Source organism: Elaeis guineensis, chromosome 8, assembly GCF_000442705.2.
Source record: "Elaeis guineensis isolate ETL-2024a chromosome 8, EG11, whole genome shotgun sequence".
NCBI classification, from domain to species: Eukaryota; Viridiplantae; Streptophyta; class Magnoliopsida; order Arecales; family Arecaceae; genus Elaeis; species Elaeis guineensis.
Window position 1 is genome coordinate 133,033,172 of NC_026000.2, and position 13,767 is coordinate 133,046,938.

Here is a 13,767-nt window from a genome sequence, read left to right on the forward strand (position 1 = left end):
ATTGCTCTTTGAAAAGGGAAATGGAGTGTTACCTTACACCTTTTGCTAGCCATGTTCTTATGATCATCTATCTTCCTCTCATCGTTCCTTTACTTTGTCTCTTTCTTCTATTTCCATTCCAAAGAATTACCAGGAGGCACTATCTGATCTCAAATGGAAGGCTGCTATGGATGAAGAAATGTCGGCTCTGCTTTCCCACAGAATGTGGGATCTAGTCTCTCCACCTGTCGGGATCAAATCAGTTGCTTGCAGATGGGTCTTCACTATGAAATTCCATCCGGATGGCTCTCTTGACAAGTATAAGGCTTGACTTGTTGCGAAGGGTTCACTCAGATCTAAAGAGTTGACTATTTTGAGACCTTCTCACCAGTGGCTCGGTTGAATTCAATTTGTGTTCTCTTTTCTCTAGCTGTAAATTTGGGTTGGAAAATATTTTAGATGGATGTGAAGAATGCTTTCTTATATGGTGATCTTAATGAGGAAGTTTACATGGAGCAACCTCCTGGGTATGTTGTTCCAGGGGAGAAGAAAGTGTGTAGGCTTCGAAAAGCTATATATGGACTCAAGCAGAGTCCACAGGCATGATTTGAAAAATTCAGCCGGGTTGTTGCTGTTGTTGGGCTGAAAAGGAGTCATGCAAACCACTCTGTGTTTGTTCGTCGGAGTCTAGCTGGTTTGGTAGTGTTGGTTGTTTATGTTGACGATATCTTCTCATTGGGAGTGACCTAGCTGGTGTGTTTGCTGTAAAAACCTTTCTATAGCAGCATTTTGTTATTAAAGTCCTTGGACGACCTAAGTACTTCTTGGGAATTGAGATAGCCTACAGCAAGAAGGGTGTTTCCTTGTCTCAGAGAAAATATGCTCTTGATTTACTGTAGGAAACATGCTTCCTTGGCTGTAAACCAGCAGACACTCCGATGGTTACACAATCTATTTTTTGGGATCAGAAGGCTGAGGATTTCCCAAATGTGACACGCTATCGCAGGCTTGTGGGTAAACTGATCTATCTTACTGTTACCAGACTAGATATCTCTTTTGCTGTTGGGTTGTTGAGTCAGTTTATGTAGAAGCCAAAGCAGTGTCAGTGGGAAGCAGTTTTGAGGATTTTGAGATACATCAAAGCTTCTTCAGAGAAAGGATTGTTGTACAAAAAGAATAAATATTTGCAGATTGAGGCTTATTTTAATGCTGACTATGCTGGTTATGTTTCTGACAGAAGGTCCACCTTTGGATATTGCATATATGTAGGTGGAAACTTGGTCACTTGGAGAAGCAAGAAACATAATGTTGTAGCACGGTCTAATGCTGAGGCTGAGTACAGGGCAATGGCCCACACGGCTTGTGAAATGATGTGGATAAAATCTCTGTTAGCTGATTTGAGGTTTATTCATTCAGAGCCTATGAAGATGAGGTGTGATAACCAAGCTGCTATTTACATCACGAATAATCCAGTGTTTCATGAAAGGACGAAACATATTGAGGTTGACTGCCACTTTGTTCGTGATACTGTGATGTTCAAGAAGGTTGCCACTTATTTACGTCTACTGGGGCTCAGATTACTGGTCTCTTCATGAAAGTCTTGGGTTTTACACGATTCTCATATCTCTGTAACAAGCTGGGCATGCACGATATATATCTCAGCTTGAGGGGGAGTGTTAGAATAAGTGTTTATTATTGGTTATTTCTTTTTTCTTCTTTGTTATATGGGTCGGTCCATGTTTTGGGCCAAATAGATTGTGCCATCCTTATGTTGTACCTGTTGTACAACAGATCCCTTGTAAAGCCTATTTATAGGCTGAAAAAGGTTATGGGAAAAGATTCACGCCCTCTTTTTTTTACCTTTCTACAATCTCGTTCTGCCTAGATGAGCAACATCGCTACTCCTAAGGCAAAACAAGATGGAGAATATAGCTATTTTGTAAGAGTGTCTTCTATGAGGAGAGGGAGAATGGGGTTGATGTAGAAAGTCTTCCAAATATAGTATATGAGCCAAGAAAGAAAAGATGGTATCCTTTTAATCAGCCTTGGAAAGCATGCACTTGGGAGTAGCATAAAGGCTAAAATTGCAAGTCGTGAAGAGTGAATTGCTAATTATATGCTTCTTGTTAAAGATAAAAAGCTGGACTTATGTACATGACCTGGATTCCACACAAAACCATCACAATTGTTGCACCACATCTTGACCGCACACTAGAGTCTGTAGATGTATTGTAGAAATGACGCAAGCACATCACAGACCATTTCCAAGTAGTAGTGTAGTTGTCATGTAGCGTTATTGAATGCTGGCTGATTGATTTCATCCAAGAGCATTGAATGGCAATGCTCCTTCATCAAGGATGGGCTATATCATTAAAGAATAAAGATAGGCTGAGTGAAGGGGGCATCAAATGGAAGTTGGCTGATAGTATAGGTTAGACGAAAATGTATGAGAAGTTCAGATGTATGTTGAAGACACACATGCTACAGGCTGAATGTGGGTACTTAGACAATACTGATGGAAAATCGGTCCCAAGGTAGTTGTTAGGCAGTATAACATCGAAGATTAGAGGAAAATTCAAAATGTGAAGTTACTTAGGCATTTAATGAATAAGGAAATGAGGTAGTGGTAGTAACCAACCAGGAATGTGCAAAATAGGGAAGGAAATGGAGTAATGACAGTAACCAACCAGGATGCATGGTGAAATGGGGAAATTACCCAAGTGGTTGGCAAAAGAATGTGGTGATGGGAGATGTGTAAATATTAAATTGTAAAAGAAAAAAGGGGACTCCCAAATGAATGAAATCACTAGTTCTATTTTATCTTTTATTTTACTTTCTTTAATTAGCTTTTAATCTTTGGTGCATAAGTGACATTTTGATAGTTAGAAGTCTTTTGAAGTTCAAAGCAATCGAACCCATCTAGTTCTCTCTTTTTCCCTTGTGAAAATTGGTTGCACACTCACATAGTTATCCAACCAATCACAGATTTGTTCTCCTTTCCATCCTCTTGAAAAAGAGGGAAACACCAATATAGAGTAGGATGCAATGTTTCAAAAACCATTGGAATGGGATTGTATGAGTGGTATTGCACCTTTCCAGTGGTAAGTTGGCACTAATACAGTGCCAATATGGGACCCCTATCATGTGTCAGTATTTGTTATCATACCTACCAGGTTTGCTTAGCCAGTACTGGAGATTGTACCAGTTGGCAATTGATTTGGTATGGAACCAGTTTGAATCATACTGATTTGAGGCATACTGAACTAGGGGGAGGAGGGGAGGGGGGAGAGAGAGTGAGGAGGGAGAGGGGCTTACGGAGAGGGGACCAGAGGGAGGAGAGGGAGGAAGAGAGAGAGCGAGAGGGGCTCAAGGGAGGGGGGAGGAGGAGGAGGAAGGGAGGGAGGGAGGAGATAGAGAGGGGCTTACCTCATGGTATCGATCAGGGTTGAAGATGTCGGCGAGGGACCCCAGTGCATCGATTGAGGGTGACGGTGTCATCTTCGGTATCATTTGATCAGCATTGTCTTTGGCATCATTCAAGGGTGAAAGACTAAGAGCACTTGAAGCTTTCCGTCGGGTATGGGGGAGGGGGCACCCAAAAGACAAGTCATGTCAATTTTGTGTCGGTTCAGTTCGGTGCAGGCTGAATGGGTTTTGATTTCGTGTTAGTTCGGTTCAGTACAAGGTCAGTTCGATGAGTGCTACTGATTGGTTTTTGAAAAACCTGTACACTCTCCAGTACCCATTTTTTAAAGCCTTGGTAGGATCCCTTTTGCCTCATAATATTCCAAACATTTTAAACTTGGAAGTGTTCTACAACTTGTAGAACTACGGACACCTCTTACAACTGCTAATGGGGATGGCAGCCAAGCATGGACGCTCGGATCTCTAACTTCATGCTTATCTCTTGGACCTTTCTACCAAACCCTCAGGTTTCTATGATCTCCACCTCCCTTGCCTTGGACATTTTGGGTCCCTATAAGATCTTTGTATAGCTGATTCAACCTGAGCCTTATGAAATCATACTTACGTTTATCTACAAGATCCAGATGAAAAGCATGAGACTGAAACTGCTTCACCCACTAATCCCATATGGGTGCAGGTAATATTTACCTTCTGTGGCTGTTTCTTGGAGCATTGTTTTTGAAATGCACTGAAGCTTGCAAAGTTCATCAGACATGGAGATACTGAGGCAGATTGGCTTAACATTCCATAGTGTTCTCTGCATCAGGGTATGAGATAGCAATATTTGGAAGATAGAGGGCTCTGGGAGTTACTAGGCTGAGAGCCAGGAGATGTAGGTAAAGGTCAATTTCTGACAACTGAGGATTATAGATCTGCATTGGCAAATATTTGTGAAAAAGTTGTAAGATCAAACTTGACAGTAAGGTTCCTCTTGTGCTTGGCAAAGGAGGTGATGCTGTAGAAGATAGGGAAGCCCTTTCACCTTTTTTGTGCTTTCATTTAGATAAGTAATGGTGGTGGTTCTGAATTAGACTTTTTTTCTACCCAAAACTCGGGTTTTTTTTTTTTTTTGGAGGGGGGATTTGGGGGTGTTCAATGTTTGTCATATAGACAAACACATTAGATAGGTCTTGTTGAATGGTTCAAAAAAGAGATATGCTTGGAGATGTTTTCTCACAAGTCAGTTGTCTTTTTTCCCTTCAACATTGTACTGAAAATAGCTTTCATTTGAAAATGAAACAAGCAGAAGTGGAATATAAGTTTTACAGTGAATTATCCAAGAATAATTCTGTGTCTTTCTTGTTGAAATTTGAAGCTGTTAATTGAAATTTATATGTGCCAAGACCCCTTGCCATTGGGTTTCTGTATTTTGTTTCGTTTAGTAGTAAGCTAACATGATGGTGCATGAGCTAACTGTTCTTGTGACCATCTCATCTAAAGGAAAAGCATCCACATCTATAAATTGAAGCATCACTTTGAGACACATGGTTATTTGATGTCTAACTCTTTAACCATGAGACAGTCTAGTCTTTTTTGTAGTCTTTGATTATGTTCATGTCTTTATTTTCTACTGCTTTTTCAGGCAGCAAACTTAAATGCATAGACTTGCATATTTAAGTTGGCTGAAGCACCTTTTTTTCTTAAATTTGTGAGAGAGATAAAGGGAAGGAATACCCACCCAAGATAAATTGCAAAGTTTAAACATTTGGATATGCATCACCAAAGATTTGAACCCAGAACCTCCTCCTAGGAATGGATAATGTGACCACTGGGGCTTTGTCCAATTCACTGCTAAATCACATTTTGAAGGGACACTTCTCTCTTAATATGGCATTTTTCTATTCTGATGATTCACCTAAGAATGCATCCCCTTGTAACATTGATTAGCTGAATCATCACAGCCTTGCTCCAACTCTCCAACAAGTTGGGCTACATCCATCTTTGACATATTAAATTCTTCACAGTTATTCATGAATGCCTATTTTCTTGCAATTATTTTCTTGTATTCCTTGACCTTATATGCAAGGATTGCTCTGCAACAGGCAATTGAGGAGGATCCAGATGATGCAGTGCAATGGCATCAACTTGGTCTTCACAACCTTTGTACCATGCAGTTCAAGATGTCAGTTAAGTTTCTTAAGGCTGCAGTAGCCCGATGCAGGGAATGCAGTTATGCATGGTCCAATCTTGGTAATTGTTCTCTCTTTTTAGCAGTTAAATATTCTTCTTTAAGTGGGTTATGAGTCTGCCAAAGACAGCATGGTGGAAATATGATTTTTATTAGTTTATTAGCTGGCTGCACATGGTATTTTTAAGGAGACTGAGGAAGGAAAAGTCAATGGTTGGGGAAGGTGATGCATAAAATTTAGGATGCCTAATGTCATTTTGTAAGATGATTGTGTTGTATCTGCTAAAAGGATGAGGGTGGTGTAGGCGTTTTACTATGATCCTTGTATGGCATTTTAGCCATCCTAGATTCTCTTGTTCTTCTATATGATGCTGGAACTGATTGATAGGGTTAAGAAGTAGTTAACTAGTTTCATTTCTCAATTGAGTTTGCTGATCGCATCATTGTTCATACAGTCGGGAAATGCACAAGAATAATTTTATAAAAGACATATAAGTGCCTAAACTTGTTTCACAGCCCCATGTTGCATAATATTTTCTGCCTAAACTTGTTTCAAAACCCCATGTTGCATAATTTTCTATAAATATATTGCATATGCTTGCTAAAAATATTTTTTAGGCTATCATCTTAATCTGATGCATAAAATTCTAAGTTGAGGCTTAGTTTTTGATTTTCGAGTTCATTGTTGTCACAAGTAGGATAGGTGTTTTAAGAGCAATGAATGAGACCTAATTAAAAAAGAGAAAATAAAAAAAAAATATACAATTGATTGCTAAAATTCGGTCTGAAATGTTGCTAGCATCAAGATTTAAAGCCCGGTATCGGTATTTGGCCAGACCAGTACAGCACTAGGCTGTCCTGTACCAACACAATATGGAACTTCGTACTAGAACCATACTGGGACTGCCAAAATTCATTCTTTTATTATTTTTTTTTTCATTACTTTTTTGGAATTTTATGCATGATGAAGATGTGTAGGGTGGCTTGTTTTGTATTCCTTAATATTTAAAGGATGTTTTTAAGGTTATGTGACGGTTGATTGCCAATATTGATACTAACACTTAATCATCATTCAACTAGCAACATTTATGAGTGAAGAATACCAAATAAAATATAATATTGAAACAAGAAAATCGAAGTAACCCACTTTAGTAGTATAATCCCATGTAGAATGTTGATGCCTCTCATATATAATGCGGGCCTTGCTGGTAGTCCATACCTAAACATTATACCAGCTTGGATATTGTCCTTACCCCTGCTAGTCATAAGATGTCAGATAATGACTAGGTCGTGGCTCCTGATGCCGCGGATATGTGTACATCTGATACTCGTCAGAGCTTGGCCATCCCTGCTTTAGATGGTAGGAATTAGGAAGTAGCATTGTTCCACCCCTTTCTCTCCTCTATCCTTCTCTTTTGCTCTCTTTCTCACATTATAGGGTCAAAAGGGCCTACAAGATGCTTAAAGGCATGTCTGAACCCAGCCTCCCCCCTGAGCAAACACCTTTCCTTAAAGGAATCAAGAGGCTTGTACCAACAATATCTGCATTGGTATCAATCTAGTTCAGCTGATATCCCATTTGGGACTGGTTTTGGTGGTCCAGGCCCTGTTTTGGTGCTGCAATCCAAGCGGAAAGCAGTAGCATTGGTAGCATCCTGTTCGACCGGTATTTTGAACCATGACCGACATTCTCGAGATATGACCATGTGAATATCTATTCACTTATCAACCTTTTCTAGTTGGTGGGCAAATTTATTTAAAACATCATTATTTCATGCTTTTTAAATTGGATATCTTGTATAAATTTTTTACTTCCGCCAGATCCCATATTAAGATCTTTCTGACCCAAAAAAAAAAAAGATTTCAACAAATTTGATAATATATATTGCATGTGTCAGGCAGAAAGTTCCTCTTATTTTGTGAATTAAATTTGTTTAGCTGCTCCAAGATTCCTGAGCTTTTCCTGACAAAAGCTACAATTTTTCATGATAATAGGTATTGCATTGCAATTATCTGATGATCCATCTTCAGCTGAGGTAGTATACAAGCGGGCACTCTCACATGCTACGACCCTACAGGCCCATGCTATCCTTTCTAACCTTGGAAACCTGTACCGTCAGCAGAAGAGGTTTGAACATGCAAAGGCAATATTTGCAAAATCTCTAGAACTGTGCCCAGGATATGCACCAGCACACAACAACCTCGGGCTTGTTTTTGTGGCGGAGGGCAGGTTGGAGGAAGCTAAAAGTTCTTTTGAGAAGGCTTTACAGTCAGACCCATTGCTTGATGCTGCCAAATCCAACATAATGAAAGCAGTGGCCATGTCTAGGATAGGTGGAAACATATAAGCAACTTATTCATAATGGAGTGGACTTGTGGTCGAGGCTAGCTCTTTTTTCAACCTGATAGAGATCAAAACCAGAACTGGAGGTCCTTATTTCTGCTCTGTCGAATTGGTTCAGAATTTTATGTCCCTCCTTCCATGGTGAAGCATACGTCCTGTGGCAGCCTCTTTCTTCAAATCCTTCCATATCATGCTCTTTTGATCTCCTTTCTTGACCTCAGAGAGTCCCTACTTATGAACCATTTGCTTCAGTGGTCAAGGTGCGACTAGAGATTGCAACAACAGATTGTTTCCATGTTAATTTTGGGCATACATAGACATGCCCAACAGAAAAAGCAACGGCTTCATGCAATCAGTTGTACATATTGGATAGCATGGGAATACTAGATTTGACTCTCTGTACATGCTGAGCTCTGTAGGTACACAAGTAGTATTCTGATCTCCGAGGCTTAAGTAGCATGGTCTCTTTAAATGGCCAAAGGGTGGAATCCCCAAAAGATACTTTCTACTTGTATATATGTGGAGACTATGAGGCCATTTCGATATGCCGTACTTCTAGCATTTGTATCATATTTGTTTTGAAGAAGTGGTGCACATTATCATGATTAGAAATTTGCTTGTAGGTGACTAGGTTACCCTTGAATCAGCATGTGGTTCAATACTTCAATCAATCCGGCAAACTACATGTTTAGCTTGTTTCAATAGTCTTGATTATTTCTGCAGGGGTTGGAGGATGAGGTCTTCCGTTGTTTGAACAGTTTGCTGAGGCTTTGTTGTGTTATGGCTTTGTCATTGACTAGTGAATGCTTTTAGCAAATAGACCTAAAATGTAACGAGTTTTGACATGGAGACATAATTCTTGGAACTAGCGTCCAGGAAGTCAAGTGCTTTTTCTTTCTCATATTTGATTTGCAGCAGCCATGTTAATTGGGGCTTATCCCAATTGCCACTTCCCTTTGCTTATCCACTAAACATTTTGGTTCAAGCCTTGAGTGGTGTATCCCTATGCATTTGGCCGGGGTAACTATTGTGCAGATCTCTCTCTCTTCTTGGCATGGAGTGAAAACTGGTGAAATATTTTGTATTGCTTAGTTGCTGCTTTCCTTTGTGAATGGCAGGTTGGAGCCCCCAAAACAACAAACCCCGCTCTCTCTCTCTCTCTCTCTCTGTCACACGAATGCATGCACACATTTGCGAGTGCATGTGCGCATGTAATTTCTTGATCATTCTGTAGACTTTTTGTTCCAATCCATTCAAATATTGCATCGGTACACCAATTTGGTTATGCATCACTACCATAAATTTCCTCAGCTTCTGAATGCTTGACCTTTTCCTATAGTCATTGCCCTTACAATTGCCTATCAAATCGTGAGTGGTCTAGAGTTAGCCTAAATGAACGCTTGCACATCGGCTTTTGGCGGCCAGTGCATAAATCCAAAAGCCCTGGACCTACGATCCTCTGTGATTCCCCTTTGGCGTTGCAAAGTGCCATACCATCTTGGATGGCCACCATGTTCAGCCATCATGGAGATGAATGGCTGTCACTTGTTTGGGGTGCATGCAGTGTATGGCATCGAACACGACCACTTGGATTCTTGTAATTAGTGACAGCTGCTCATCTTTTAAGATGGATGATGAGGCAGCTACCTTAAGGCGGTACAATACTGCAAAGCGAAAAAAAGTGCACTGTAGAGGATCTAAACTCAAAGCCTAGGTGTTACAGGAAATACTGGTGAACTTGGTGAGAATCCCAAAGACGCCAAGATATTTGGACACCTTTGTCTACATTCCAAAACAAATATCCTCTTGGCATTCTTTATCCCAACTCTGAAGAGTAGAGAGACAATGGCGATGACAGCCAATATGGCCATGCTCAACGTCAAAACCCTAAATATTAAATCACCCCTTCACCATTCGAAGCCCACAACCATAACGCCTATCTCGCTCCTCTTGATACAGTCCGTGATCTAAAAAAACACTTGCAACCAAGCATATTTGTTTTCTTAAGATTATTTAGCTTTCCTAGTTTGATTAGAGTTAGATCTTTCCTTGTTAGTGGAGTCATCTTAGACTATAAACCCTAGGGCATGAACTATCAATAAAAAAAAAAAAAAATCATGGTCTAACAAAGGCTAACATTGCCAAAGTGTAGTTGTTAGAAGGTTTGGATCTCCTGGAAGCAAAAAACTTTTCAGTGTACAACCGAATGAGATTACATGTCTGCATGAGTCCTTGTATTCTCTCATTTTTTAAATCCTAGTATTCTTATCAGGATAAGGATCTAAATCCAATCAAATCTCAAATACAAATACTACAATTAGCTCATAGTCAACATTAAAAGACTCCATACTATAGTATCCTCTTGTTGCATATAGTTCGTGGGTCAAATCCTCTTTGATATCATTTATAATAATTTAGAACCTTATCCAAAAAGACTAGTCAAAAGTCATTATTTAGATTATTTGAACATGTACACTATATAGATATCCAAAAAAAATTTTAAGTATATAATTGAGATAACGCTAAATACATGCTCTCATGGATCCTCCTCCCGTTTATGCTCCAGTATCCTAGTAGGGCTAAGGATGCGAATCTAATCAAAATCTAACTACAAATACTAAAATTAACCAATGATTTGCTATGCATAGAAATTGACAACTAACTAATTTATTTTTTATAATTTTATCTGGTTTTTCTGTTTTATTAGAATTATTTTTTTTCATATTAGTCAAGGCATCTTAGGCTATGAATATATATAAGCCTTTGATCATGTATTATCAATGAATGGAAATCATGTTTTCATGGAAGCTTACCATTCTCAAAGTGGTTTTTAGGAGGTCTAGAACCCCCCCAGAGCCTTCCATCTTCTTTCTTTTCCTTTCCTTTTTATATTTTTATTATTTAAAAGTTATGCCCAACAATGCTCTTAGATTTTTGGAGGTAAATTGAAAATAAATCAAAACTTAGAATTTGATATGATGGACGATCATGTTCCAAATTTGATTTATAGAACCAATAAAAGGTATAGGAAAACTTGGATCAGAGGCATGCTAGGCACAATCAAAGAGCATTTTCGATTCTTTCTCACAGATGAATAGCTAATACTCCCAAGGTAATAGATCTTGGTTCCTTCCTAGCATAGTCAAAACATGTGGAGTTGTTGACCTAATGGCTCCTCTAGTAAAATCATGGGAAAATGGAATAGAAAAACAGAGAATTTGGTGAAAAATAGAAGGTCGAACGAATGATAAGATAGAGGCTGTTTGCTGGAAGAAAGAGAGAGCATAAATTGACCTACGTAGAATACCTATATGTGAGCTCTATTTATACAATATGATCCAAATACTTCTCAACTAGGCTTGAACACAACTAAAAAGAACTAGGTATGAATGGTAGCCCATTTAGGGCACGTTTGGATATTCCTATGTGATTGGGCAAAACATACTAAATGATTCATGGGCTAGGCCATCTATTCAAGTGTGACCTTATATCCATTAAATACCACCCAACCCAAATTGGATGGTATTTATTTAAAAAAAAAAAAAAAAAAGGAAACCACCCAACCCAAATGGAAGGAAAAAAAGACTTCATGGAGTCCAAAGGTTAGGATCTGGGCTGAATTTAGATAGGCTCTTAGAAAATGTAAGTTGGATGGGTCAATCGGTCCGGTTTTTATATAATTTTCAATCCAATTTTATAGAAATATTTAAATAAATCCTTAAGTTTGCAATAAGTGCCAAAAGATACTAAAGATTATATGGTAAAAAATCCACCTGGACGGCTAGCCCAATCATTTCCTCTTAATTCTTGCAAATAATCCCAGAATAAAAGTATAATAAAGCTTGCAAATAAGCAAAGTCAAATGGTTCCAACTTGGTATGTCTCGTGCTTGTGACAAGTTGTGCATGTGCACATTACAGCCAGCTGAGCCATTCGTGTTTGCATGAGTGAATGTGGTGACATGGCACACAGAGCCATGGATCCAACTTGGATCTACTATTTAAAAAAATCTATGAATGCAACTTATTTCAATCTTCCTATTTGGGACAAGTTTTTAATGAACGAGTTCAAATATGAGCTTTAACGATTGAACTTTTTGCAATTAAAACAGCGAGTTTGGATTTTCAATTATATTTTAATTAAATATTATATAACATCATGATGGGGATTTGTAGGTTGTGGCTCTCAACCTCTTCTTTGGGTTTACGAAAAAAAAAAAAAAAAGAAATTGATAGTTTAGATGGAGGGTTATCATGAAAATTAGCATATTTTAAGATTTCAATATTAAAATTTGATGTCTCGAGATTCGATCCATATTGAGTCCACAGCGAATTTCACAACGAAAAACGGAATCCAACGAGATCAAGATCACCCTAAACGGAGTCTGGATGGTCGAGATACGATCGATCGAAACTGATACGAAGTTTTGAGCGGTGAAGGACTGGTGGCGGCCGGCGGCGGTGGCACGGCCCAAAGGGCAGTCCAGGCCCCGACGCATGCGCACGGGGTGCGGTCCAAGCCTAAGCGCGCGCGTGGGCACGGCCTAGGCCCACGCGAGCCCGCACTGGGAGCCCGTAGCCTGATCCATCGTGGACTGGGCGGTGCACAGGAGGTTCTGTGGACTGGGTGGTCACAGGACCGCATGGGCATTTCCCATGCGTTTCTCATGGTCCATCGTGAATCAAAGCTATTTTTTAGGCGTTTCTCATGGTCTATGGGACTGTTTCGTGGACCGGTTCACGACGGATAGCTCTGAGAGCTGCCGGTCACGATCTGATGGTTCTGGGAGGTTCTTCTAGGATTATTAGGAGTTCTAATCCTAATCTAAGTCAGATTTAAGCATTTAAAAGGCTGATCTCATGAACAGAAGAGAGTGTGGTTCCTGTGGTACAGTTTCGTTAGGTCGAAGATCCAAAAAACCCAAACCAGAGAGAGAGCAGATATTGTACCGTGAGGAGGAGCAGGGCTCCTGGACAGCGGACAGCGATCGCTTCAGGGGTTCAGGAGGACTTTTCTAAAGAGAGAGCTTTTGTAAGAGAGAATTTTCTGTGAAAGAGAAATTGGATGTACGGGGGTTGAGAGTGAGATCTCCTCTTGTAATATTTTTTTTCTCATAATGAAGTTTGCATGCTCCATGGAGGCGAGCCCTTTTTTGGTTGATCTACGTATTTGATTGTTTTCTGTTTTATTTCTTCTTTCTGCCTGCTGCATCGTGCGGTATCTAAAAGATCTTGGGAGGTGGTATCCTGGCACACATCCACTAACAAGTGATATCAGAGCAAGGCGATACAAGGATGCAGATTACAACGATGGTGAGCAAGACTGAAGATGGAGAAGACATGATCAATCAAGATGGAGATCAACATGTTTGATAGAAAGAGTAATTTCTCCTTGTGGTAGGCAAAGGTGAAGGACGTGCTCATCCAGCAATGGTTGATTGATGTTCTCTTATACGAGGAGAAGCCGACCACCATGGAGGTGCAGGATTAGAGGCGGCTCCAGATGTAGGCGGTGAGTACCATCTGCATATATCTAGCAGATGAGGTGGTGATCCATGTGCTTAGCGAGACTTCTCCGATGGTGCTGTGGTCGAAGTTCGAGGAGTTGTACATGGTAAAATCTCTCACCAACACTCTTTTCCTCTGGAGGCAGTTCTAACAGCTGCGGATGACTGAGGGACAGAGCATGCAGGAGCATCTAAGCCACTTCCAAAAGATTCTCACCGACTTCTTCAATGTTGGTGAGAATGTTGAAGAGAAGATCAGGGCGCTGGTTTTGCTAGCATTGCTTCCACCTTCATACGAATCTTTGGTGACTGCTCTTCTAGTGGGGAAGAGCACCATCAAGATGG

At 39.9% G+C, this 13,767-nt stretch overlaps 1 protein-coding gene across 2 annotated transcripts in view; it reads left to right on the forward strand.

Annotated features, from left to right (window-relative positions):
- Positions 1-8,817, forward strand: part of LOC105049570 (uncharacterized) — a 28,940-nt gene extending 20,123 nt beyond the window's left edge. For both annotated transcript variants that reach the window (XM_010929270.4, XM_073261697.1), the window contains 2 exons: positions 5,487-5,634; positions 7,568-8,817. In XM_010929270.4, coding sequence (XP_010927572.2) covers positions 5,487-5,634; positions 7,568-7,920 — 501 coding nt within the window. In that variant the 3' untranslated portion in view covers positions 7,921-8,817. The remainder of the gene's footprint in view (positions 1-5,486; positions 5,635-7,567) is intronic.
- The last annotated feature ends 4,950 nt before the right edge of the window (positions 8,818-13,767 follow it).